General features: G+C 38.1%; 5 protein-coding genes across 7 annotated transcripts; 3 read left to right on the forward strand and 2 right to left on the reverse strand.

The window, feature by feature from the left end:
- Positions 1–1,982: 1,982 nt before the first annotated feature.
- On the reverse strand, positions 1,983–4,402 carry LOC132197510 (uncharacterized). Its single transcript, XM_059620846.1, has 9 exons — positions 4,258–4,402; positions 4,163–4,202; positions 3,456–3,532; positions 3,192–3,363; positions 3,102–3,130; positions 2,587–2,764; positions 2,425–2,516; positions 2,337–2,364; positions 1,983–2,224 (listed from the first exon to the last, which is right to left on the reverse strand). Exons 1-9 carry the CDS (start codon positions 4,297–4,299, stop codon positions 2,121–2,123), a joined length of 762 nt encoding a protein of 253 aa, XP_059476829.1. The 5' UTR covers positions 4,300–4,402; the 3' UTR covers positions 1,983–2,120.
- An 856-nt stretch (positions 4,403–5,258) lies between these two features.
- On the forward strand, positions 5,259–7,679 carry LOC132197560 (uncharacterized). Of its 2 annotated transcripts, XR_009441874.1 has the most exons (5): positions 5,259–5,365; positions 5,424–5,537; positions 6,136–6,204; positions 6,338–6,558; positions 7,155–7,679. XR_009441874.1 is itself a non-coding variant. In XM_059620905.1 (2 exons), the coding sequence occupies exons 1-2, from the start codon at positions 6,324–6,326 to the stop codon at positions 7,535–7,537; spliced, it is 618 nt and encodes a 205-aa protein (XP_059476888.1). In that variant the 5' UTR covers positions 6,305–6,323; the 3' UTR covers positions 7,538–7,679. The 2 variants fall into 2 exon arrangements, 1 of the variants encoding a protein (XP_059476888.1); XM_059620905.1 differs by lacking the exons at positions 5,259–5,365; positions 5,424–5,537; positions 6,136–6,204 and having other exon boundaries at positions 6,305–6,558.
- An 863-nt stretch (positions 7,680–8,542) lies between these two features.
- LOC132197072 (elongator complex protein 3) lies at positions 8,543–11,167 on the forward strand. The gene is made up of 9 exons (XM_059620120.1): positions 8,543–8,736; positions 8,788–9,041; positions 9,103–9,306; positions 9,354–9,508; positions 9,570–9,792; positions 9,921–9,986; positions 10,046–10,263; positions 10,532–10,664; positions 10,754–11,167. Exons 1-9 carry the CDS (start codon positions 8,718–8,720, stop codon positions 11,138–11,140), a joined length of 1,659 nt encoding a protein of 552 aa, XP_059476103.1. The 5' UTR covers positions 8,543–8,717; the 3' UTR covers positions 11,141–11,167.
- Positions 11,168–11,295: 128 nt separating this feature from the next.
- Positions 11,296–15,510, reverse strand: LOC132197071 (serine/threonine-protein phosphatase 4 regulatory subunit 3). 2 transcript variants are annotated; one of them, XM_059620119.1, is made up of 10 exons: positions 14,887–15,510; positions 13,868–14,256; positions 13,236–13,416; positions 12,862–13,173; positions 12,617–12,809; positions 12,363–12,563; positions 12,129–12,298; positions 11,889–12,040; positions 11,579–11,831; positions 11,296–11,525 (listed from the first exon to the last, which is right to left on the reverse strand). In XM_059620119.1, exons 1-10 carry the CDS (start codon positions 15,229–15,231, stop codon positions 11,430–11,432), a joined length of 2,292 nt encoding a protein of 763 aa, XP_059476102.1. In that variant the 5' UTR covers positions 15,232–15,510; the 3' UTR covers positions 11,296–11,429. The 2 variants fall into 2 exon arrangements, with proteins under 2 accessions (XP_059476102.1, XP_059476101.1); XM_059620118.1 differs by having other exon boundaries at positions 11,889–12,058.
- A 6,705-nt stretch (positions 15,511–22,215) lies between these two features.
- On the forward strand, positions 22,216–25,019 carry LOC132196791 (uncharacterized). The gene is made up of 4 exons (XM_059619675.1): positions 22,216–22,421; positions 22,484–23,587; positions 24,114–24,290; positions 24,754–25,019. Exons 2-4 carry the CDS (start codon positions 22,493–22,495, stop codon positions 24,835–24,837), a joined length of 1,356 nt encoding a protein of 451 aa, XP_059475658.1. The 5' UTR covers positions 22,216–22,421; positions 22,484–22,492; the 3' UTR covers positions 24,838–25,019.
- Positions 25,020–27,395: the final 2,376 nt, after the last annotated feature.

The raw sequence follows: 27,395 nt of genomic DNA on the forward strand, positions 1-27,395 counted from the left end.
TATAAGAGGATAATTTTTTCAATTCTATTCAATTGTTAGGGGCAAACTGATTTAATTTTTAAGTCGAACAAGCTTTAGGCATAAAAAGGGATAATACAACTTGTAGAGCATAGGAAGATTGAGATTAAAATCTAAATAATTCAGTTCCATTCAAATCAATTCAAAAGACAAAATATGATCAATGAAAATCAATAAAAAAAAAACTACATAAATAATTGAAAGGATCAACTTGTAAAAAATTTGTAATGTCATGTGATGAAAAATAATTAATAATATTATAAACTTAAGGATACAATTGAACGTTAGGAAGGCCCTCCATTATGCATTTAGACTGACGGGTAGCTCCCCTTGACACTGACAGTGCTCTTTTTAAGTGCTTGATCCATTAATTAAAGATCACTACCGTCTGTTTAAGACGTCGGCTTCATACGCTCAAAGTGCACCTTGCCTGACAATGAGTATAAATAAAATATGTACATACTTTACCTAAAAGACAGATTGAACTCTCGCTTTTATTTTACAACTTTATTGGCATTTGTATCTCTGTTGCTTTGAAAAACAGAATTATTAAATTTAAATGTTATTTGCATTGAAATACAAATAAAAAAAACGTACATCCTTTGAAAAAAAAAGAAAATAAACAACATGTTATTATCTAGATACGCTCTGTATATCATTATGGATCGTTTATTTTAATTATTTTCTTCTTCATTTTCTCTCCGAAACATAATGTTAATAAAGGTGTGTAATAATTGCACCATTACTCTTTCATTGCCACACTTGCAGTTCACATCATACTTATTTCTAACGCCATATATTCTCGCACCTTGCGCACCTAATTTGCAGTTCAAGGTCCCCACAATACTCTGAAGAAGAACTTGAATTTTTCTCCGCATTTAATGAATGGCAATTTGTGCCCCAACCTTTTAAGGTTGTTGCATTAGTTTTGCATCTACCGATGAAATAAATGCGATTTATCCATCAACGTCACAGAGTGTTTTGTAACAACACTAATTCTGCAAAAAGTTCTAAAGCTTACTTAGCGGTTAAAGATAAATTTGGATAAATCTAGCGTTGCCCAACTGTCTGTGAGCAGCGAGACAGACAAAGGCCCACTCTTGGTGTAATTACGGCGGTTTTATGGTGTGACCAGAGTGACCCGGCGGCCTCCCTGCGGCCGGCGTGCAGATTTAACTTTCGCTTTTCATCCCGCGTGTGAATCCAGCTCCGAGCTAGCGGCCCACCATCCTTGCGACCAATCATCCATAGAACAAAACCGCCTCGAATCCTGCCGACCTCCAAAGCCAGAAAACATCAACAATAGAATGTCAAATTATTGCAGCACAAAACGTGTGCGAAAAATGCACGCAGAGAGAGCAAAGGAGAAATATAATTTTAAAACACAGGAGTCCATTACAACACTCGTACAAAATTCATTCATTCAAAAACAAAAACTTCACACAGTGAAACGAAAAAAAATATTTGATAAAAAAAATTAACTTTTTAGATTATTTGTTTTTTCGCCCACTGAAACTTGTAAGATCAATATTAAATTATTATTTTATATAACTCATCTTATAGAAAAAATCTAAATATCCCTTCCTGGTCTAGTTTTGGCTTAATAATTTCGTTTACTATTGTTTTTCCTTTATTCAGACATAATTTTGGTTGCACAATGTCACTATATAAAAAAAGAAACAAAGCACAATGTCATGGAGCAAGAAGGCCCTGAATAAATAATTTGCTTTTTGTTACCAAAATAATTTACTTAAATTATTAAACGTATCTTTTTTTAACTATTTTCAGAGGAGTTTTAATTACCATCAAATTTTAATTAAAAAGGAGCAATATACAATTAGCGAACAAAATTTTGGCTAACCAAATTTTTTTAGGACTAGTGATCGCAAATCGCAAGACCTAGCTCAACTGATATTAAATTTAATACAACTTGATCCAAGGAATAAAAAAAATCAAGGTCTTGCTGTTTTTTGGTTTTTAACACAAGCCGTCATATTTTATTTGATTAACAGCCAATTAAAGGGAAAAATTAAATTACGCAATTTCCATGATTTAATAGCACGCTGTCAGGTTGCCTGGAGAATTTGCAGTAGACTGAGTGTTCAGACAATGAGTCTGTAGGGCGACGAGGGGCCGAAAATGGACCGCAAGGAAAAGCCGGCGGCGAGCGACCTGAGGTTGTTCAGCGAATTATCGCACGAAGTGCCTATCGGGAGAAAAATAATCGTTTAAATTTGATTGCGTGTTTCTCAATTCGCATGCAAAAAAAACCCATCACGCACACACACATATCAATCTGCGAAATACGAAACACGTACTTTGAGTCAAGTTGTCGGACAAACACTCCTGCAGCATGGATAAATATAAAGCTTTTAAATGTACGAACGACTTAGCTTATATATTTACCTCAAGCAAATACCTCCGAATGCAAATGGAGAACTTGAGCGGGTAAGTGGAGCAGATTCTGCCCGTGCTCGTTCTGATCGCCCTTGGTGAGGCTATTTTATTTTTTCGATTCGTTGCATTATTATCATTAAAAGTAGATTTGTAAAAAGTGAGTTTGTTTACTAAAGGCCGTGGAGGAGCAATAATCGGTTGCGTTAGCAATTATGTCCGACCAGTCGGGATAGTAATCGGTGGCATTGGTGAATAGTTGGTAGACGCTGTCCATGTTCAGCGAGGATGAACTCGAGATGGTTGATGGATCCACCAAACCTAGACCTTGATATGCACAGTCTGCATAGCACTTTTATTAAAATGCAAAATTGATATTACAATTTTTTTTAACAATGAACACACAATTTTTTAGTAAGCTGTTTCCCATCTGTTTTTATATTAATAAAATTGTAAATAAAGAAATGTTTTTTATGTATAATTTATAACATAAGTTGCAAAATATTTGAGAAAAATTTAATTAAGGATATAATTAAAGACTAAATCAACAAATTCATATTTTTATAAATAAATTTTGCAAAACATTAATTAAAATATTGTGATGATAAAATAAATTTAATTAATTTTGTGTGTTGTTATTCTATAATTTTGGGAAATGTGCCAGGTGTGCATGAATTAAAATTATTTACCACGTTCAAAAGAACATCCTCTGCAGAAGCTGTCAATTTCACGGAAAGTTGTTTAGAAAATTAATTTGTTCCTCAAATTTCGCAGCTCACCTCTGCCACTGACGGCTGCCCTATTCAAGAAAGGCCGCACTAGCGTGCCCAAAAGTCCTCCAAAAATACCCCTATTTGACGTCCTGTACGTGACAACGCGCGAAGTTGCCCCGCACGCAGACTGCACGTAATTTGGAATTAAAATTGGAGCGTCGCAGCACGCCTGAGCCGACTATAAATAGACACATTTTTGCAATGAAATGCAAAACACGAAGGAAGAGACACAAATGATGAATGTCGCAAAACGTTTATTTAAATTCGAACCTGCAGCACGCCAACGATACTGGTGTATGGCAGGACATTCAGAACTGCTCGGGTACGCCTGTTCAGTGGCTCGTCATCTATATTTTGTGATTGAAAGGCAAAATGTAAATAATAAAATATATTTTAATCTTTTGTTATCAATTTGAAAAAAAATATAACTGAAATTTAATTGATAGCGCGCGCATTTTAAGCACTTCTTTCCATGAAATTATAAAATCTTTGTGAACAAAAAATATTATAGTGATGGTGATTTTCATTGATTGTCGGCTGTAATAAACAGCTCACAAAACCCACCGAGGATAAGTCGACTGAAAATTCAAATTACCATGACTCAACCCTCGACCCTTGATCATAAAATTCTACAAAAAATAATAACAATTTAACTCTTTTGATATATCAATGGCTAGAAGCGGAGAGAAGCTAATATATACAAAAGTTAATCAGTTTTTAAGTCAATTTGAAATTTTTATTTCATCTAATGTTTAGCCATAATTGTCCACCTTTATACCAAAAATGCCTGTTTATGTGTTTTCCACATGGAAAGTTCTAAAATCCAATATTATTTAATTATATCTATATATCGCCAATTTTTTTTATAGAAAATATTTTTCTATATTAAATTTTTTATTTAATATTCAAAAATAATTTTTCAGTTCCAAAATTTGTAATACATTTTTTATTATTTCCAATTTATTTATTTCTCTCACCTGAATCAAAATCAATATCTTGGCACCAAACAATAGGCACCTAAAGTACTCTCACATTTTACTTCGTTCTCCAAAATTGTATTATTTTTTGTCACCAGTTGCAGTAGAAGCGGAAGAAGTGCCCAAACAACAGCCATCCTGATTCAGAACTGAACGCGTGTGTAAAAAAAATAAGCGAGCCGACGCGTAAACCGCAGTGAAAATTAAATTGTTAAAAACACATTGACCTTCGCCAAGTGGCGCGTCGTCATAATGACTGCCGCTGCTGGTATTTAGATGCAATTTTCTAGTAATTTAGATCCGGATGTCAGGGAAAAAAACATTTGTCGCTCTCATAAAAAATGACGACTCGACAAAAATAGAAATTCATTTCGTTCTTATATTTCACAAAAAAATAAAAAATTAATTTCAACTTTTTAAGATTCGCATTTGCAGTCGCCCTTGACCTTTTGCGGCGAAATTATTTCCACACGCCAGTTAACTGCATTGAAATTATTTTCATTAATTATAATACCAGTTGAGCGTGTCAGAGAAATTTCGGCAGTCTAAATTATTCAGAGTGGTGTATATTTGCTGGTGTCGTGCGAGTACCAAGCCCAACGTAGCACCGACAGTCACCATGGAGACCCACACTTGTGATTTTCGGCTCCCTTGCGGTGTACGCAAGGGAATTCTTCCCTTTTCCAGTTTGCTGGAATTCGCAGGTGAAGACACTGGGCGTCGAGTGATGGCCCACAAGAGGGGCTTCGCGGTGGCCCCTTCGAGACCTCACGACTACCTCTATGGTTACTTTTTTCTTCTTATTGAAGAACTAAAAAAAAAATGTACAATTTGTTAAAATTCTGTTCTGAATATTGCATTATGAAGTTAAAATTTACAAGATTGAGTTTTGAAACTCACATATTTTTTTTTGTTATCACATATTGTGTAAAATCTGGAAAAAAAATGGCTATAAATTCTCAAGTAACAACAAATGATAATATTAAATTTAATTAATTTTACGCATTTTCCATTTTCATTACCTAATTCTTCTTTTTTGTGTGCGCAGAAATTGAAAATAAAAAATATCTTTAACTCAGTTCATTATAGCATAAAGCTTAGTTTTTATCATTTAAAATTTTTTCAGATCCCTTATTCACTGTGCCCACGTTTAAGGACTTCATGAAGGCGGCCAACTGTGCAGCTAAAGAAGCTGCTGAAATTGTTAGAAATTCATTCTAAAATTAAATTTTATGTAATTCTAAACTTGATCTAACATTAGCACTTGAGACCAGTTTTCAAAAATATGTTCAGTGAGCTGCCGCATTATCCGAGCATGGAAATTGTAGTGACAAATCGGAGCTTCCCACACCAAGTTCACAAAACTTTGTTCCAGGTAAGAGCAACAATAAATGAACAATTTATTTTATCCACTTTTGATTTTTTTCTTTTGGAAAAAAGTATTTAAGTAATTGATCAATGAAAATAATTAATAATTTTAATTCAAAAAATCTACGTTGCTACTAGTTCTGATACTGATACACACTCTTTATTTTTCCCTTTTCATAACTACAAGAGTTTAATGAACTGTAATATCAGCTTTAATGTACTGAAAAAGTTATTAATAAAAAGTAAAAAAATTGATTAATTAGTTTATTACAATATTTATTTGAGTTATTAGTTATTACCAAACAATTAAATAAACTGTAGAAAGAATTAAATATAATACAATTTAAATTATTCATCATTAAACATTAAGGCTTTTCTGCCATGCCTGTGTTACATGTTATGCTCATTTTAGCCATTCCGTGACGGGAGTACAAATATAATATAATTGTTTATACTTATACTACATTTAAAAGTAGTGCATGTATATCTATATATTTAAAGCGGATCAAAGCTTGTGGCTGTCCGTTTTCCTTGTTTCCTTGTGCAAAAGTGAATGCCTTTTTGCGTCAATCGATTGCATTTTATTTTTTTCAATGACACGCCAGGGTGGCGAGGAGACAATCTGATCGCGCTTCTGAAGTGAATGGAGTCCACAGACACAAATATTTTACAAGGTGAGCCGAAAATTTATTACCTGTTCTCTTTTTTCACTGGCATACGCCTATTTATAGTTGCCATTGACCACGTAAAATTTAAACAATGGACAAAAATTATTTGAACTTGCGAAACAAAAATGATTTATTTCAGCTCGATGGAACCAACACATGATTTGGATTGTGCGCCGCTGGTGCGAAAATCGTCCAGGCCGTGGGCACCGTCGCCCCTCAGCACAACCTACGTGGTCACCAGAGAGCTGAAAACCCTCGACCGACCTTTGACTGAACCCCATCTGGCCCTGATGACGGCCAGTTACAGAAACAACGGCACACAAACTTTCGCAGCCCACCTGCGTCCAGACATCGCCAAAGGTTATTCCCAAAAAAATATTATTCCCCTCAGTATAAAACAATAAAACGAGATGAGAGAAATTTTTTCCGTTAAAATCAATCGCATAAATGATAAATAAGGATGTTACCTTCCAGGTATATATGAAACTGAACCTTCTACAGCAGTTTGAGCTCCTGCTCTTCTGATCTAAAAATAACCCTCGCACACCTCACCGCACATTTTACGCAGTATAAACACAAACAGTTCATCAGCCTGAACAAGCCTGAAGAAGGCACGTCTTTGTAGCGGATGTTGTAAAACACTTCTTATCGGGTTTTTTCGTCTGCTTTTTTGATGAAGAAATTTATGACTTTCAGGTCAAAAAATTTGTTTTAAGAAACAATAATATTGAACTATTTGAACTATATATTTATGTAAAATGAAAGTAGATAATGTCAATCAAAATTAGACAATTTCGAAAATAAATATGCACGAAAAAATTAAAAAAATGTAAAAAAAGAAAATGATAGGTAGATTTTATATTTTAGAACAAAATGTCATTTAATTAAATAGGATGAAAGTAAAGAATGTCGAAATAAAACTTTTTTCATAATATAAAATAAGGAAAATAAAAAAGTTTCAGATTGCGACGATCCAAAGGGAGCGATTGAAGCAAAAATGCGACACATGAAGGAAATCAGCGACGAGAGATTGAGACTGGCGGCCAAATTGCGGGCCGAACACGCGTCTGCTGCCCAGGCGCAAAGAGAGGCTACCAGGGCCAGGACTAAAGCTCGATGGGAAGACCGCAAAGAAGCTGAACTGGCCAAACTCATGACGCGACATAACAGAGGCAAAACACCAAATCAAAAATTATTTTTACTCTCTTTTAAATATTTTTTTTATACTTTACAGAAGTTAGAAAACTGGCGAGGGAGTTCAATGACATGGGTCTTCACGAGCACCAGAGGAATAATTCAACTCAGGTGGACCGGAGTGAACACTTGGAGTTGCCGTTAATTCAAAATTTACCAGTTGTGGCACCATCGCTGTAAATTTGCATTTCTTGAGAAATTTCGCGATAAAGACTTTTCTCAAAATTGTATAAGCAGCCTTGTTATCCCCATTGTGCGTTGGTTGACGTTTGGAATAAATTTTATATAAGGCCTCCCATTTGCATACAGTGCTTCTTATTTTTAATTTTATTTTTAGCCCATGATATTCTTTATCAGCAAAATTGCCGTTTACGACCGGGTGCTGCAGTTATTGTTGTGGCAAAACGATGCGCAAACTGAACCTTCTATCCGAGCTGCTCGCCTGCTACCTGATTCTAAAAATAGATTTTAATGCCCAATCATCGCGGATACACCTATAGCGAGCACGGCGGGTACATGCACGCGGTCCAACTGTACCTGCATCGCTCTCCAACCTAACATCAACTAGAAACAGGAACAATGGGCACTTAAATAATACTATACCAGGTGGAGGCTTTTCACATCTTGCAGGGCAAAGTAAATACAACATTAAGAATATATACTGAAATAGGAAAAGTTTTAAAATTATTTGTAGAACAAAATACATAAAAATAATGGGGGACATTCACTAGAGATATCCTCCCGGGATAACCATGTTTATTTTTAAGATATTAAATTTTTACAATTTAAAATTGCAAAATTTTGCTTCAAAGTAAAATATGAAATAAACAACTACCTTGCAATATCTTTAGCATTTTAGAAATTGTTGAATTTTAAATTTTAATAAAAATAAAAATACATATTATAAATTAAATATTTTTCACTAAAATGTCGGGAAATGCATATCTCTACATTTTTGTTTTTTTATAATTTTTCAGTTTAAAAGAATGCAAACATTGATTGAAAATATGAGCCCCTAGCGTTATGTGCATAGGCCACAGGGTTGATTGCCGAGCGCAGCCAGTTGCATACTTTCAAATAAAACCATCATCGTCAAAAAACTTGCCGAGTTGCCGTGGTGGCGCTAGTAGTTGCTTTTGCGAAACACAAACCACAAACACATGGCAATGTTTTTATTTACTTGATTTTGCTCTTTATTATCAAAAGAAAGTGTATAGGCTCACTAATTCATTAAATTAAAACTACGAATTGAGCATTTTGAACTCACCTTGCATTTTTGAAGGGTTTTCAGTCCATCTGTTAGATAATCCAGAGTCAAATTCACCATGGGCAGAGGGAAAACAGGTGAGTAATTTTCACCAAAATTTAGTGCGATGTAAATTCAAAATCTTTTAGAAAAATCTCATCACGAGATACTGGAGGAGCAGCAACGGAGTTTGGCCGCAATCACCGAAATCGTGACTGAACTTGCCCAAGCCCAGCGAGAGGGCCGCGACGTCCAACTCAACAGACTCAAGACCAAAATCGCTTCGAAACATGGTCTGCAAAACTCACCTCGGCTGACAGAAATCATCGCAGCAGTTCCTCCAGAACTGAAGAAACTCCTGCTGCCAAAATTGAAGGCCAAACCTGTCCGAACAGCCAGTGGAGTAAGTTTTTTACTACGAAAAAATTAGTTTTAAAACCTTAATTGATCTTTCAATATTTAAGATTGCTGTCGTGGCTGTGATGTGCAAGCCCCACCGATGTCCCCATGTCAGTCTGACTGGCAACATTTGCGTCTATTGTCCTGGAGGACCAGACTCTGACTTTGAGTATTCGACCCAGTCTTACACAGGTTATGAGCCAACCTCCATGAGGGCCATCAGGGCCCGCTACGACCCTTATCTGCAGACCAGACACCGAGTCCAACAAGTAAAATAATAATTAAATTGTCAAGGTTGAAACTAATTTAAAGATAGCTTGAACAACTGGGACACTCGGTGGACAAAGTGGAGTTCATCGTAATGGGCGGAACATTCATGAGCCTGCCGGAAGACTACAGGGACTATTTCATTCGAAATTTGCATGACGCCCTTTCTGGACACCGAAGCTCGTCTGTTGATGAGGCTGTTATGTAAGATTTAACGTTCAAATTTTTTATAACATTATAGCAAAATGTTTTATTGGTTTTATAGGTATAGTGAGAGAAGCAGGGTCAAGTGCATTGGTCTGACGATCGAAACCAGGCCAGACTATTGTTTGAAGAAACACCTTTCCGACATGCTGAAATATGGCTGTACTAGGCTTGAGGTCGGAGTGCAGTCTGTGTATGAGGACGTAGCAAGGGACACCAACAGAGGTCACACAGTGCGGGCAGTGTCTGAAAGCTTTCAGCTATCCAAAGATTCCGGATTCAAGGTTTTAAAATCAATTTTGTTTAAGAAAAAAAATATAAAAGTATTTTGGGTTTAAATTGACAAATTAATAACATTAATGTAAAAATTAACTCTGTAATATAAGTCTGATTATTTCCTTTAATTTGATAGGTTGTGGCCCACATGATGCCTGATCTTCCGAATGTTGATTCGGAACGAGATCTGCTCCAGTTTCAAGTGGGTTTTATCTGTGATTTGATTTTTCACTGATATTTTAATTTTTTTTATTCCATCAGGAATTCTTTGAAAATCCAGCATTCAGGGCTGATGGCCTAAAAATTTATCCAACACTTGTGATTCGAGGCACTGGGCTATACGAGTTGTGGCGGACTGGTAGATACAGGAGCATGCCTCCAAGTGGATTGGTGCAATTGGTGGCCGAAATTTTGGCCATGGTGCCCCCATGGACCAGAATCTACCGAGTGCAGAGAGACATTCCCATGCCATTAGTCACGTAAGAAATGAATTTAATATTTGCAATTTCATGTTTAATTTAAGGAAAGCAAACTCATTTAAAACAAAGTTCCATGCACTCCATTTTTTTAAGCCGTTGCCGTTAAGTGCAACCCTTTGTCTGTTCTTGATTCTGTTTTTAAATCAGATTTAGTTCGTTGTTCCTTTATTTAACTAGTTTTTGGGCAAAGAGTCTCAATTTGGGAAAAGATTGCTATGTTTTAATATTTATTTCCCCTATTGTGCTTAATATTTTATTTTCAAAATAGATCTGGAGTGGAACATGGTAATTTGAGAGAGCTTTGTTTGGCTCGACTTCAAGAGCTGGGATTATCATGCAGAGACGTCCGAACAAGGGAGGTTGGAATCACTGAAATCCACAGGAGGGTTCGACCTTATCAGGCAAGGAAATTATTCAATTATCAAATTATAAAACAACAAATTCTATTATTTTAACAAGGCTTTGAGTACAACAATAATATGAATTTCAGGTGGAACTGGTGAGACGAGACTATGTTGCCAATGGTGGCTGGGAGACGTTCCTTGCTTACGAGGATCCTGAGCAAGACATCCTGGTGGGACTCCTGCGTCTCCGCAAGTGTACAGGCCAAGCTTTCCGACCCGAACTCAAGGGTGGCGTGTCTATTGTGAGGGAGCTCCATGTCTATGGCTCTGTGGTGCCCGTTTCTGCTAGGGACCCAACTAAGTTCCAACATCAAGGTTTCGGGGCTTTGCTGATGGAAGAGGCCGAACGCATTGCCAAAGAGGAACATGGGGCTAAAAAATTGGCTGTCATTTCAGGAGTCGGAACAAGGAATTATTATAGGAAGATTGGCTACCATCTTGATGGCCCTTTTATGTCAAAAGTGCTTGTCTAAATAAAAATGGTTTGTTTGGAAATTGCAATCTTATATGGACTTTATTTATTTTATAATCACAAACTGAAAATAATCAAAATTTTTAAGGTTCAAAAAGTTGTGAAAATCAAAGCACTTGAAAGAAGTTGATATGGATAAAAATTTAACAATTGATATTCAGTCTACTTCCATTATTTATTATAAAAATGTACATTAGCTGTAAATATACACTCACAAACAAGGACGGCACTCCCTCTCATTCAGATAAATTCATTCTCATGCACTCACTCATACAGCTCAATGACGCACTTCACGACAGTTTTGCCCTTTTTGGGGCCACCAAGTCATCGTCCTCTGGCTCCTCTTCCTCCTCCTCATCACTGTCTCCCTCGTAATCAACAAGTCCCTGCGACAAATTGAGATTAGAAACTTCTCCACAATCTTGGTTGAACTTAATACCTTTTTGAACATGAGTTTATCACTTCCTGGACTTCCAGGGGGTGATCCGGAGGCGTCGCCTGCTGCGTTGTTGTTCATTCGACCAGGCGTCTTGCGCTCCATCAACTTGCCTAACGAGTCCAGCTCCGAGTCAAGTTTTTTGGGGTCTGGGGTATCCTCGAAGTCTTCCTCGTCGTTGAACCACATGTCTTCCTCCTCCTCTAGCTGCCGTGGGTCACGCCGAAAACGAGGATTTCTCAGGATAGATGGCACTCTGAATAATAAAAAAATAAATAAAGCTTGACTAGAGATGCAAGACAAAATGTATTACCCATCAAGTGAGGACCTATCACGGTCCCTCAATTTGTCTTGATGCTGCTCGTAACGAACTCGCAAAGCCTTAAAAGTTTGTACGTAGTCAACTTCGTCAAGCACCTTGCCATATTGCTCGACAACATGCAACCACAAAGACTTGATATCCTCCTGCAAATCATAACTCAGCTGTAAAAAAAGGTTAGGAAAAGGGGGACACAAAAGGATAAGGAAAGAAAAATGGATTTCTTTCACTTACCAGTTTAATGAACTCAAAGAGTTCGATAATTGCAGAGTCTAAAAGGTTGTATCTGCTGCTATTGCGGATAAATGTGTCCACCACTGGCCTGAACAAGTTGTTCTTGATTATGTACCGGTTGTAAAACTCGTCTTTGAGAGCAATGATTTTACGCATGAACCGAAGAGCACCTACAAGTTACGAGAGTTATAGAATCATTTTCTAATATTTCTAGCAACATAAACAGATACTTACTGAGCACCAGGAAAGTGTGCTTTGAGCGCGTCAGCACCAGAACACGGCCCAATAAATTTTTGTTGAGGATGCAATTCTTAACATGGTAGGTGTGGTGCTCTACACAAAACGACAATAATTCCAGAACCACGGCCAATAACTGTGCAGTGCAATAGTCATCTCGGATAGGTGCGTCGCCTTCAGTGTTCACCAAAAGAGGATCTAAAAAATGAAACAAAAATTATTTCCCCAATGATGTTAATAAAAAAACTCACCTATTAGAACTTGAATGCTATGCTTGTAAAAGTAATTGAGGAAATCAGTTTTTTCGCTTTTACTGATCGAAGCCAGCATATTTTCAGGGTCCAAGAGGATGCGGAGGACACCCATTAATTGAACAGCACCGCCAAGTTCAGGGTCGGAGTCACAAATCATTTGTTCAATTATCACATTTATCAGCAGCTGCTCCTGCAATATAATTTTATGTAACCCAATTTGATTTTTGTTTGATTAATTTTACCTCATCAGCACTGTTTGCCTGCTGTAATGTGTAACCCCTGACAACCGAGGGCGAGTACTCGACAATGTGAGTAAGAATGTCTATCGAGGCAGCCTTTGTGACCGGATCAGTGCTTGCCAGAGTGTGCTCCAGAGCAGGCAGTATTCCGAGCGCGCTCAACGTCTTATAGAATGTTTCCTTGCCTTGAGGTTGCAGGTTTTGCGAGAAGTTGCAAAATTCCTTAATAAATAACACCAGGTCCCTTTTCTTGGTTGGGTCCAAGTTTTCGTCCATCAGCTGCACAAACACTGCAGTCAGGAACTTATCATCCTCCTGCAGCAAAATACCAAAAATACAGTGAGATTTAGGATTTAAAAAAATAGACGAATGTTTACCTGGATGAGGGTGACTATTTCAACCTTATTGAAGAAAATGAAGCTTGACAGCGTAGAAAGAATGTTTTCCTCGATAACTGAAGGTGTTGGCAGCACCACGTCTTGGATGTACTGAACTCGATAAGTCTGATGAATTTTTGCAAGCAGTTCGGGATTGTTGATGGGAACGACTTCCTTAAATCTGTTGGTGCATAATAGAAATGAATTTAGTACTAATTAAATTTACATACAACTATATAGATACTGATATTGATTCCAGATATCAATCAATAAAGTCAATCATTCTTAATAATTAGTTCAAGATTAAATTTTTATAGCTTATTTATGAATAATTTATTGCAAAATAGAGTAAGCAAAGGTTCCAAGAATTGAAACGTTTCATTCCTATTGTTATTAAATTTTTTTTACATATGTTTTATGTTTTATAAAATGTAATTTTAAAATCAACACCGTAGAAAGTCTAAAATAAACAGCAATAATTATTATTGCCAAATGATTTCACAGATCAAGGCGTGTAAATTAATTATCTGATAAGATAAGTAGGTAAAAAGACGAGATGTAAAAAAGTGGTTGACCTAAACACACATGAACAACTCAAATTATTTCTCAAAGATCTTAAAGAAAAAACTTACTTTGCTATGCCCTTGAGGTATTCTCTGTGCCGCTTGGGCGTGGGCAATGTGGGGTCGTATTCGAGACAGCCAACAACGTCAAAAATGGTGTCCTCGCTGAACATGACTTCGAAGAGTGCATTTTTATTGACGAGAAAGATGTTCTTGAAGATGGTGTATAGGTGATGAAGATGTTCAACGGACTCGAGGTCTTCACAGGTGCGGAACACGGCCAACAACTTTTTGATGTAGCCTTCGTGCTCCAAGGCAGTGGCAACTTTGTCCTTGCGCATTGGGGAGCCTAAGCACGACCTGATGACCTCGCTGATCTCTTCCAGCCTGGCCATCTCGCACGGCGGTAACTCCACAGGTGCCGAGTCAGAAGTGTCATCAAAACGCTCATCCTCCGACTGTGGGCAAAAATGCACTTTTAGTTACAATGCTGTTAAAAAAACCGTTTTAGAAATGTTAAATTGAGAAAAACAGTGAATTATAATATATAAACCAACATGGTTTGCGCCTCTAACAAGTTCATTTAAAGTTGAAAAGTAATTTATTGTTTACTAATTGTTATGAACAAAATCTTTTCAAACATTCCTATAATGCAAATTCAGGTGATAAATTATTACATAATTTAATTATGTATATAAATAAAAAAATACTCAAAAATTCCATCGAGGAAAAGCGGATTTATTCAAGCACAGTAATTTAAAAGATTCAAATTCATATAAAGCACCCAGAGACATAAAACACTAAAAAAAATTGACAGATGAAAATAAAAAGTGATTATAAAAAATAATAATAATAAACAGTGGGCAGATTTTTAAGTGTTTTGATTAATCAAAGTTTTTGAAATCCATTAAAACTTCAAGGTAGCATCATGTTTTAAGATAAGTAAAAAATGTAATGTTGCTGTCAAATTGCAACACAAATCCCTTTATTTCCTCATCCCAAAAGAGTTATTTTTTTTAGAGTTTACGTAGGCTCGAATTTGTTCTTGTGCCTTTCTGAAGCAAAAATAAACAAATAAAAGTAATTACCTCTACAGTATCCTGAGTTATGTCCACCGAAGGGTCTTTGCCTTGAACCTGACAAATCTTCTCCCAAATTTCGTCGCAACCAGCTTTTTCCTGGAAGCTCAGCGCCAGGTCAAAGTTTTCACCCTCGGACCACACAATCAGGGTGTCCTGCTGCTTTTGGTAGGCAGTGTCCGGCTGAATTTTGGACTCGAGCAAAAGAGATCCGTCCAACTCGGCGCGAACCAACAGGGAGATGCCCTTCAGCCGGTCGACGTAGGACGAGAAAACGTGTCCGGTGCCCCGGTCGTCCCATTGTCGGTCGGCGTTAAGCGCGTACAGTTTTACCCTCCGCCTTGTGTCGGTCATCGTGCCTCTGGAGGGCCCAAATAGGGCCTCAACAGCCCAAACTCACGTGCGAATCAAACCTCAGGCCACTGGCTTTGCGGGCATCGGCGCTTTTCGGTTCGAGCGTACAGCTGCAAGGGCCCCGACGGCCCAGATGTGGAACAGGGGACGTTTCCGGCTCTCGGGGGCGGCCGGCTGGATTAAAATTGGCGTCACACCGACTCACTGAAGCGAAATTCGAACTGGCATTATTTACCTCCTGAACTATTTGCATACAGTGGCAGCCATGTTGGATCACAACAACGCTCTACGGGGTCGCGAAGTCTCATGCACGGACTGCTGACGCGCGCAATATTTAAAAGTTTCATGACTTTGATTGACTTGCTGTATTGTGTATGTGTGTATGTAATTATGGTGTTAATGGTGTATGGTACCCGACAACCCGACGCGAAGTAGGTTCAGTTCTCACTAGTAGGTGAACTTGCAAAGAATGCGACTGTTCTTTGAATTTCTAAAATTCATGACCGAAACTGAAAATTTGAGAAATTCAGGTCTACTTGTATTGTCCTTTCATACTCAATAAAATTTTATTTAGACCCAAATATTGAAAATTTCAGTTGAGTCAAGGATTTTCTGGTCTAGTGCAGCGCGCGAAATGTGTTAAGATCGCGGAGGGCGACCTGTGCAGCGAACGCAGCGCTCAAAATTAATTACGATCGCGGAGGGCGACCTGTGCAGCGAACGCAGCGCTCAAAATTAATTGCGATCGCCGAGGACGAGCTGTGCAGCGAACGCAGCGCTCAAAATTAATTACGATCGCTGAGGACGAGCTGCATGGAGGGCGCAGCGCGCGAAGTAGGTTTTGTTCTCACTAGTGGGTGAACTTGTAAAAAATGCGACTATTCTTTGAATTTCTAAAATTCATGACCGAAACTGAAAATTTGAGAAATTCAGGTCTACTTGTTTTATCCTTTCACTCGATAAAATTTTATTTAGACCCAAATATTGAATATTTCAGTTGAGTCAAGGATTTTCTGGTCTAGTGCAGCGCGCGAAATGTGTTAAGATCGCGGAGGGCGACCTGTGCAGCGAACGCAGCGCTCAAAATTAATTACGATCGCTGAGGACGAGCTGCATGAAGGGCGCAGCGCGCGAAGTAGGTTTTGTTTTCACTAGTGGGTGAACTTGTAAAAAATGCGACTATTCTTTGAATTTCTAAAATTCATGACTGAAACTGAAAATTTGAGAAATTCAGATCTACTTGTTTTATCCTTTCACTCGATAAAATTTTATTTAGACCCAAATATTGAAAATTTCAGTAGAGTCAAGGATTTTCTGGTCTAGTGCAGCGCGCGAAATGTGTTAAGATCGCGGAGGGCGACCTGTGCAGCGAACGCAGCGCTCAAAATTAATTACGATCGCTGAGGACGAGCTGTGCAGCGAACGCAGCGCTCAAAATTAATTACGATCGCTGAGGACGAGCTGCATGGAGGGCGCAGCGCGCGAAGTAGGTTTTGTTCTCACTAGTGGGTGAACTTGTAAAAAATGCGACTATTCTTTGAATTTCTAAAATTCATGACCGAAACTGAAAATTTGAGAAATTCAGGTCTACTTGTTTTATCCTTTCACTCGATAAAATTTTATTTAGACCCAAATATTGAAAATTTCAGTAGAGTCAAGGATTTTCTGGTCTAGTGCAGCGCGCGAAATGTGTTAAGATCGCGGAGGGCGACCTGTGCAGCGAACGCAGCGCTCAAAATTAATTACGATCGCTGAGGACGAGCTGTGCAGCGAACGCAGCGCTCAAAATTAATTGCGATCGCCGAGGACGAGCTGTGCAGCGAACGCAGCGCTCAAAATTAATTACGATCGCTGAGGACGAGCTGCATGGAGGGCGCAGCGCGCGAAGTAGGTTTTGTTCTCACTAGTGGGTGAACTTGTAAAAAATGCGACTATTCTTTGAATTTCTAAAATTCATGACTGAAACTGAAAATTTGAGAAATTCAGGTCTACTTGTTTTATCCTTTCACTCGATAAAATTTTATTTAGACCCAAATATTGAAAATTTCAGTAGAGTCAAGGATTTTCTGGTCTAGTGCAGCGCGCGAAATGTGTTAAGATCGCGGAGGGCGACCTGTGCAGCGAACGCAGCGCTCAAAATTAATTACGATCGCTGAGGACGAGCTGTGCAGCGAACGCAGCGCTCAAAATTAATTGCGATCGCCGAGGACGAGCTGTGCAGCGAACGCAGCGCTCAAAATTAATTACGATCGCTGAGGACGAGCTGCATGGAGGGCGCAGCGCGCGAAGTAGGTTTTGTTCTCACTAGTGGGTGAACTTGTAAAAAATGCGACTATTCTTTGAATTTCTAAAATTCATGACCGAAACTGAAAATTTGAGAAATTCAGGTCTACTTGTTTTATCCTTTCACTCGATAAAATTTTATTTAGACCCAAATATTGAAAATTTCAGTAGAGTCAAGGATTTTCTGGTCTAGTGCAGCGCGCGAAATGTGTTAAGATCGCGGAGGGCGACCTGTGCAGCAAACGCAGCGCTCAAAATTAATTACGATCGCTGAGGACGAGCTGTGCAGCGAACGCAGCGCTCAAAATTAATTGCGATCGCCGAGGACGAGCTGTGCAGCGAACGCAGCGCTCAAAATTAATTACGATCGCTGAGGACGAGCTGCATGGAGGGCGCAGCGCGCGAAGTAGGTTTTGTTCTCACTAGTGGGTGAACTTGTAAAAAATGCGACTATTCTTTGAATTTCTAAAATTCATGACCGAAACTGAAAATTTGAGAAATTCAGGTCTACTTGTTTTATCCTTTCACTCGATAAAATTTTATTTAGACCCAAATATTGAATATTTCAGTTGAGTCAAGGATCTCTGGTCTAGTGCAGCGCGCGAAATGTGTTAAGATCGCTGAGGGCGACCTGTGCAGCGAACGCAGCGCTCAAAATTAATTACGATCGCTGAGGACGAGCTGCATGGAGGGCGCAGCGCGCGAAGTAGGTTTTGTTCTCACTAGTGGGTGAACTTGTAAAAAATGCGACTATTCTTTGAATTTCTAAAATTCATGACCGAAACTGAAAATTTGAGAAATTCAGGTCTACTTGTTTTATCCTTTCACTCGATAAAATTTTATTTAGACCCAAATATTGAATATTTCAGTTGAGTCAAGGATTTTCTGGTCTAGTGCAGCGCGCGAAATGTGTTAAGATCGCTGAGGGCGACCTGTGCAGTGAACGCAGCGCTCAAAATTAATTACGATCGCGGAGGGCGACCTGTGCAGCGAACGCAGCGCTCAAAATTAATTACGATCGCGGAGGGCGACCTGTGCAGCGAACGCAGCGCTCAAAATTAATTACGATCGCTGAGGACGAGCTGCATGGAGGGCGCAGCGCGCGAAGTAGGTTTTGTTCTCACTAGTGGGTGAACTTGTAAAAAATGCGACTATTCTTTGAATTTCTAAAATTCATGACCGAAACTGAAAATTTGAGAAATTCAGGTCTACTTGTTTTATCCTTTCACTCGATAAAATTTTATTTAGACCCAAATATTGAATATTTCAGTTGAGTCAAGGATTTTCTGGTCTAGTGCAGCGCGCGAAATGTGTTAAGATCGCGGAGGGCGACCTGTGCAGCGAACGCAGCGCTCAAAATTAATTACGATCGCTGAGGACGAGCTGTGCAGCGAACGCAGCGCTCAAAATTAATTGCGATCGCCGAGGACGAGCTGTGCAGCGAACGCAGCGCTCAAAATTAATTACGATCGCTGAGGACGAGCTGCATGGAGGGCGCAGCGCGCGAAGTAGGTTTTGTTCTCACTAGTGGGTGAACTTGTAAAAAATGCGACTATTCTTTGAATTTCTAAAATTCATGACCGAAACTGAAAATTTGAGAAATTCAGGTCTACTTGTTTTATCCTTTCACTCGATAAAATTTTATTTAGACCCAAATATTGAATATTTCAGTTGAGTCAAGGATCTCTGGTCTAGTGCAGCGCGCGAAATGTGTTAAGATCGCTGAGGGCGACCTGTGCAGCGAACGCAGCGCTCAAAATTAATTACGATCGCTGAGGACGAGCTGCTTGGAGGGCGCAGCGCGCGAAGTAGGTTTTGTTCTCACTAGTGGGTGAACTTGTAAAAAATGCGACTATTCTTTGAATTTCTAAAATTCATGACCGAAACTGAAAATTTGAGAAATTCAGGTCTACTTGTTTTATCCTTTCACTCGATAAAATTTTATTTAGACCCAAATATTGAATATTTCAGTTGAGTCAAGGATTTTCTGGTCTAGTGCAGCGCGCGAAATGTGTTAAGATCGCTGAGGGCGACCTGTGCAGTGAACGCAGCGCTCAAAATTAATTACGATCGCGGAGGGCGACCTGTGCAGCGAACGCAGCGCTCAAAATTAATTACGATCGCGGAGGGCGACCTGTGCAGCGAACGCAGCGCTCAAAATTAATTACGATCGCTGAGGACGAGCTGCATGGAGGGCGCAGCGCGCGAAGTAGGTTTTGTTCTCACTAGTGGGTGAACTTGTAAAAAATGCGACTATTCTTTGAATTTCTAAAATTCATGACTGAAACTGAAAATTTGAGAAATTCAGATCTACTTGTTTTATCCTTTCACTCGATAAAATTTTATTTAGACCCAAATATTGAATATTTCAGTTGAGTCAAGGATTTTCTGGTCTAGTGCAGCGCGCGAAATGTGTTAAGATCGCTGAGGGCGACCTGTGCAGTGAACGCAGCGCTCAAAATTAATTACGATCGCGGAGGGCGACCTGTGCAGCGAACGCAGCGCTCAAAATTAATTACGATCGCGGAGGGCGACCTGTGCAGCGAACGCAGCGCTCAAAATTAATTACGATCGCTGAGGACGAGCTGCATGGAGGGCGCAGCGCGCGAAGTAGGTTTTGTTCTCACTAGTGGGTGAACTTGTAAAAAATGCGACTATTCTTTGAATTTCTAAAATTCATGACCGAAACTGAAAATTTGAGAAATTCAGGTCTACTTGTTTTATCCTTTCACACTCGATAAAATTTTATTTAGACCCAAATATTGAATATTTCAGTTGAGTCAAGGATTTTCTGGTCTAGTGCAGCGCGCGAAATGTGTTAAGATCGCTGAGGGCGACCTGTGCAGCGAACGCAGCGCTCAAAATTAATTACGATCGCGGAGGGCGACCTGTGCAGCGAACGCAGCGCTCAAAATTAATTACGATCGCTGAGGACGAGCTGCATGGAGGGCGCAGCGCGCGAAGTAGGTTTTGTTCTCACTAGTGGGTGAACTTGTAAAAAATGCGACTATTCTTTGAATTTCTAAAATTCATGACCGAAACTGAAAATTTGAGAAATTCAGGTCTACTTGTTTTATCCTTTCACTCGATAAAATTTTATTTAGACCCAAATATTGAATATTTCAGTTGAGTCAAGGATCTCTGGTCTAGTGCAGCGCGCGAAATGTGTTAAGATCGCTGAGGGCGACCTGTGCAGCGAACGCAGCGCTCAAAATTAATTACGATCGCTGAGGACGAGCTGCATGGAGGGCGCAGCGCGCGAAGTAGGTTTTGTTCTCACTAGTGGGTGAACTTGTAAAAAATGCGACTATTCTTTGAATTTCTAAAATTCATGACCGAAACTGAAAATTTGAGAAATTCAGGTCTACTTGTTTTATCCTTTCACTCGATAAAATTTTATTTAGACCCAAATATTGAATATTTCAGTTGAGTCAAGGATTTTCTGGTCTAGTGCAGCGCGCGAAATGTGTTAAGATCGCTGAGGGCGACCTGTGCAGCGAACGCAGCGCTCAAAATTAATTACGATCGCGGAGGGCGACCTGTGCAGCGAACGCAGCGCTCAAAATTAATTACGATCGCTGAGGACGAGCTGCATGGAGGGCGCAGCGCGCGAAGTAGGTTTTGTTCTCACTAATAGTGGGTGAACTTGTAAAAAATGCGACTATTCTTTGAATTTCTAAAATTCATGACCGAAACTGAAAATTTGAGAAATTCAGGTCTACTTGTTTTATCCTTTCACTCGATAAAATTTTATTTAGACCCAAATAATATTGAAAATTTCAGTTGAACTCTCTGTGCCCCAATGTTAATTTCTGTGCCGACAACAATGGTTTGTCCAATCGACACTTCCAATATCAATATTAGAAATTTTTGAAAAATTCTCAATAAAAAAGATATGTACATAAATCTTTTTTGCATAAAAAATTTTCACCCTTTTTCATTATTTGATTGCGCAAATACATACTTGTAAAAGGAATTAATATTCCAGTCAGAAGAAAAATTCAGCGCAAATAAATTTACAAAAGTGCATTCATTTTGGAACATTTATGATTACGAGAGTATCTGATGATCAAAATAATTATAATATCTCTCGTCTATACCTTTCCTCTTTAAATGAACAGTGAACAGATCGAGAAGTTAACTCAGCGAGGCAAAAGTACATACACACGGATTCTAATTGAACTGAAATCGCATTGAAAATTCAAATATTTAAAAATGCGGTTTGATGTTATTGTTATTCTTGTTCTTTGCGAAGGTTCGAGGTCGTTCGAGACAGAGTCGACAACAAACAAAAGAAAACAAAAAGATCATACTTGACCACAAGTCAACGGAATGGCGAATGTCAAAGTCAAATCTTCAAAATTGAACGTGTTTGAACGTGAACGTCTCGCGAATTCAGTCTCGCAATTTAGCCAACCTAACAGTATTACATACATAGTTCTTGATCTTGATTTGATGAATTATACATAATGTATTTTATATTTTATTATTTCTGTTTAGACTTTGCTGATTTTTTAAAATCAACTTAAGATTGATATATTAATTTATGTTTTCATTTTAATGCTTTAAGGATCTTTCCTACGTGACTTTATTATTATTCTTAATATTTTTTAAAATCTAGAATCTGGATCGCGTTAAACAGTTGGTATTATTTTAGTTCTGTTGGTAGAACTGGTAGAAGTCGTCTGGCGTCTGCTATCTCTTCTCTGGTTGGTAGGTCTTGCGGTTGGTCTTGGTTCCGCTCGTTCGCTGTTCGCTTCGCTTCGCGCCAATTGCGTCCGTCAGCCATAAAAAAATAATACCATTGTTTACATATCGGCTAAGCAACATCGTTTTTCTGTTTTTCCGACCTAATCAACGACCAAAACGCATCAAAAAGCATCTCCTACAGCACCTGTCTCGGATCTGTGAGTTCAAACACGAGGATTATCCTTAGAAATAATTGATAATCGCCAAATTTCGTTCGCAGACCGCAGCCATGGGTCGACCGTCTAGAGGCAAAAGAGCCCTTGCCGACAAAACTAACGTCCGCCGCAAGAGTACGGAGGAAAACCCAAAGAAAGCGTGCGTTTACTCCAGCAAATTATCGCCCGAGAAACGCAAAGAGGACACAGATGTGTATCAGTTTGAGTTTGACAGCCAGGAGGAACCCAGAGGCAAAATCAAGAAAAAGCGTGTCAGAACAAAAAATCCTGCAGTAAAGAGGCTCAAAGCCTCTGCCAAGATAGGCGTTAAGGGCAAAAAGAGCCCCAAAAATAACGCTGTATCTCATTCCATCAAACCACCACCGAAAAATCTGCTTGCAAACATTGTTAGATCGATGCCTTTGATCCGTCCGAATTTCCCAGCCCACGTCCCTGCTGCTCTTCGCAAAGATCATCAAACTATTGACAAAGCCATTGTTGCCCCACCCAAGCTGCTTCCAGTTCGACCTCTACAGCCAACTCCGGAGTCCAGTCCGTCTCTCCCAGCAGTCACATCAACCCCAATGAGATTGGATAATATCAATGATTTTGTTCCGCCAAGTCCTCAGCATTCCTTCACGGATCGTCCCATCACCCCTCCTCTGGAAAATCTCTTTGACGATGATGTTCCTCTGGTTGTCTCCACTCAAAGGCCAACTAGATTTGATTATCAAGAGTTGGCGGACGCCCGGGCCAGGGTCATCAGGACTTCCCTAACCCCGAGAAATGTTGTTCCTGAGCCTGTAGTATTCAATAGAGATCCTTCTCCAGAACCTCCGAGGATGAAGCAGACGAGCATTCTCAGTTTTGTCACTTCTCCAAATGAGGGCCTGTTCTCCTGTTCATCTCCGGTGCGTCTGACAAGCCCGGAACCATGCAGCATGTTCAGTCCCACCAAAGATGGTGACTTGGATCTCACAAATGTTGAAGTGGGTGATGAAGAAGAAGAGGAGGAGTTGATTGAGAAGGTTGAAAAGCAAAAGAGAGTGGAGAGTCCTGCGTGTGCCCCAACACGGATTTCCGCCAGAGCTTTGAAGGAGGTCCTTGAGGCCAACAAAGAGACCCTTGCCAAGGAGATGCCACTTTCTCCGAAAAGACACTTCAATAGGGTGGGTTCATATTTTTTTTGAGAATTGTTTGTATTTAAAATTTAGAATTTAAAAAAATGCATATATAACTTTCAATAATCCTGATAGGAGGAAATTCAATTAATTTAGTATTTAGTTAGGAATTGAAAAATGAAAATTTAAATTCTTCCTATCAATAAGCCAAAAATTATTTTTAAAATCAGAAAAATTTTGAAAGGAGTGTAAATTGGATGGGTTAGAATAGAATGCTGGGTGTAGTCACTTTGGCAGGAAAAGGTAAATTATCTTTTTCCCGCTTTTTCCATTGAAATGAGTGCTTTGCATATAGCAACCTAGTCTTGTAATTTTACCTTAAATTATCTTCTTTTTTCCAAATTGCATTCTTTGATTCCTTTTGATCAATGTCCAAATGAAACTCTAACAAAATTTATTGAATTGACTAGTTTTTAAATTTTGAATGGATGCATTTAGCTTCATTTTTATTTTTTATTGTAAAAAATTAATTACTTTAACTTGCATTAAAATTAATACATTTTTCAATTTCCAGCCGGCTCGAAAATCCTATGACAGATTTTCCAAGAAAAAGGCCTTAGACTTTATGGAGCTGGAACACGAACATGATTGTGAAAGCGACCGTGAGAATCTCAGCAACAGTGAGGCAGAATCTGAAGAGGAGATTGAGGAGAAGAAAAAACTAAAGCCGAAGAAAAAGAGAGTTGATGCTGTAAGTTATTCAAAGAGAAATAATTAGAAAACATTACTAAGAGAACAATAGTCTTCTTCAAATTAATATTGCTTGAGGGGAATGGTATCTCATCTTATGACTGAGCCACTCTTTGCTTGATATTTTCACACCAGTTATTTCTCAAATTTGGAAATCAATTTGAAAATATGAGCAACACAGCTCGTCACAACAAAAATTGGCATCATCCAATTGAGAAAGTTGCTTTTTGCTTAAGAAAAACTGGTCTTATTTTGCTCATATTTTCATATGGATGTCCAATTTTGAGTAAATAAATGAATTTGTGCATTTAGAAAACACTCAGCACCAAACATTGGCTCATTTGTTAAACTTGATTTCCATCAAGCAAGGCCAATCTTTTATCGACCCCCTTCAATCAATTTTCCAAAAACAACAAACAGAAATTATAATGTTTTATTAATTTTATCAATATTTGCTTTTGCAGAAAACTAAGGCTTTCGAAGAGTGGGCCTCAAAGTTCAACAAGGAGCTTGAAGACTATGAAGAATTTGATCTAGCTGTCGAGTAAATGTATTCATTGCTATTGACTTTCAATTTTAACAAATGTATGTAAGGTAAGGTGCCTTGAAAGTGCATTTATTTTAAAATCTTCAGTGTTATTATTTAATATTATATTTGCTTGTGACAAAGCCTAATTATTTTTGTGGATGCAGGAATAAAATGTCAGTTTTTGCTACTTAAGCCACTAAATTAGTATTTGATTGTCCAATTACATCAACTATTCAGTCATATTAATCCTACGTGAATATTTGTAAAAGCCTTTTGCTATAAGCTTGTTGGAAAAAGCATTCAGTTTATTTTATGATTGGTTTTACATGATTAACAGTTTCATTTATAATAACGACCTTATGCCACTTGTGTATTTTTAATTTCTATTTATAGTAGCTATGTATTTTATTTATTGTACCAGCAGATTTGAGCGCATAATAATAACTCGGTAAAATATCAAAAGCTTTGGCTCTGGATGAAAAAGTACAGAAAGCTAATCAGTAATTTGCTTGTCATTGAGCTGGCAGTTTAGGCAACCTGCTTGTTATTTAGATTTTAGGTTTCACAGGCGGTAAAATGTTTAAAATGATGGGCTTTAGTCATCTATGATGTAAAAAAAGCAGACTAATTTTCCCATGATTTTATTTTAATGAGTGCAATTGTCTCTAAACCGACATTGTTAAAAAGCAGTGTCACAATAATATTTTATTAATCTCATTGGAGCACTTGATAAAATAAATATCTATTTATATAGTAAAAAAAATGGAGGCAATAATATAGGCTTTTTGACTGCAATGATCAGACAGACGCGCACATTTTCAAATACTTCTTATGCATTTTAAAAGATCAAATAGCTCTAGTAATGATAGAATTTGACCTGCTGCTGCGTTCGAGTTTTGGAATAATATTACTTAGTACCATGAACTACTGCAAACTGTTAATGAAACTAATATGAAATGAAACCAGAACCAGATGACAGGAATTATAATACTCTTTGAAATCGAATCCCTCAAAGAGGCGCTGGCGGATAATAGGCAGAAGCAATGAGCAGCTGCACTATCAAGTTTTGCTCTCATTAATTATAAAATTTAACATTGTTAAAATTTTTAAGAGAATATTTAGGAGAAGCTGATTTAACTGAAGCATTTAAAGTGTGCAAATTTAAAGTCAGATGAGAATAAACAGTGAAAAAATTAATTATAAAAAGTGAATTCGTATTATGTACAAATTTCATGACCGCAAGTCGAAACTTGTAATTTTGTGATTTTGAAGCGACGATGGACGATTGGTCACATATCTTTGGATTTTGATTAAGAGCATTACTCGTGAGTGAGGCATTTGAAAAATAAATCATATAGATATAAACAAACCGATTAAGGAAAAAAACGGCAAAAATTCACATACGGTTTTCATAGCTGGATGCATTATAAATACCATTTTGTTTATTTTTAGGATTTTATAAATATTTTCAAGACCTTCAATAAAATATTTGAAAAACAAAATGAATTAATAAGAATGTTTACAACAAATCAAGGTCCGCGCATCAGCAACAATGAAAAATGATTTGATTGTTGTTTGAGCTCTCTGATTGGGTACAAGAAAAGTTGTACCCAATCAGAGAGCTCGACAACAATCGAAATTTTCTGACGAGCGGACCTTGCAACAAATTATAAGGTTGGTTCACCTTGGTAGCTGCGTCTCTTTTTATTGTTTATGCTTTTTTTTTACTAAGAATAGTAAATTACAATAAGTATAAAGGGATATTTAAATATTAATCTAAAATTTTCAATTTCCTCATCAATGAAAAGTATTTCAATTGCTGCATGAAAATATAAATGATTATTCTTATTTTAGCAAATCAGTTTTCTTTCGATCGAAATCACAGCAACGTTATTTGGTAAATTACGAACTGTACCGCGTGCTGCCTAAATTACTGCAAGTTTTGCGATTGTCTCTCTACCGCTTGTCTGTGGCAAAATGTTTTGCTTAGAACAGCACAAAACTCGTTCCTCTCGCTGTTCTTCCTCAGCCAGCAATTCCTCACATTTGGCAAAAAATTAAATTCCATCCGTCGCGCCGTTGCCTCAAAACTTCGCTTGCGCTTTCCATTACTAAATTGGAGGAAAACGCGGGCGATCCAATTAGCGACACCGGCAGGCACCCTTATTTTTCAAGGAGTTTAGAGAAAATATTATGTGAGAGGGTCGTCGAAAAAAATCATCTTTCTTCTTTTATTGCAACTGGTGGTGCGTGTTGGTGGCTGGTTCTAAAAATAAGCACGGAATTGTGTAATTTTTTTTGTTGCGACGGCAGTATAATTTAATTTAATAGGTGTCATTTATCCTGAAGTATTCGCTGTTGATGTTTGGAATGAAAGTGATACATTGAGGAACTTCCATTATCCATTTTCACATAAAACACATTTGAAATAATATGAATTCATTTGCTAAAAAAATTCATTAAACTTGAAAAATAATAACTAAGAAATAAATTTTAAGCAAAACTAAAAAAGAAGTTCAATGAATTTTATATAGATATTTCTTCAAAAAAATTACAAATGTGCGTGCCAGGGCTCAC

This window comes from Neocloeon triangulifer, unplaced genomic scaffold (assembly GCF_031216515.1).
Source record: "Neocloeon triangulifer isolate White Clay Creek 2 clone unplaced genomic scaffold, ASM3121651v1 ptg000012l, whole genome shotgun sequence".
Lineage (NCBI taxonomy): Eukaryota > Metazoa > Arthropoda > Insecta > Ephemeroptera > Baetidae > Neocloeon > Neocloeon triangulifer.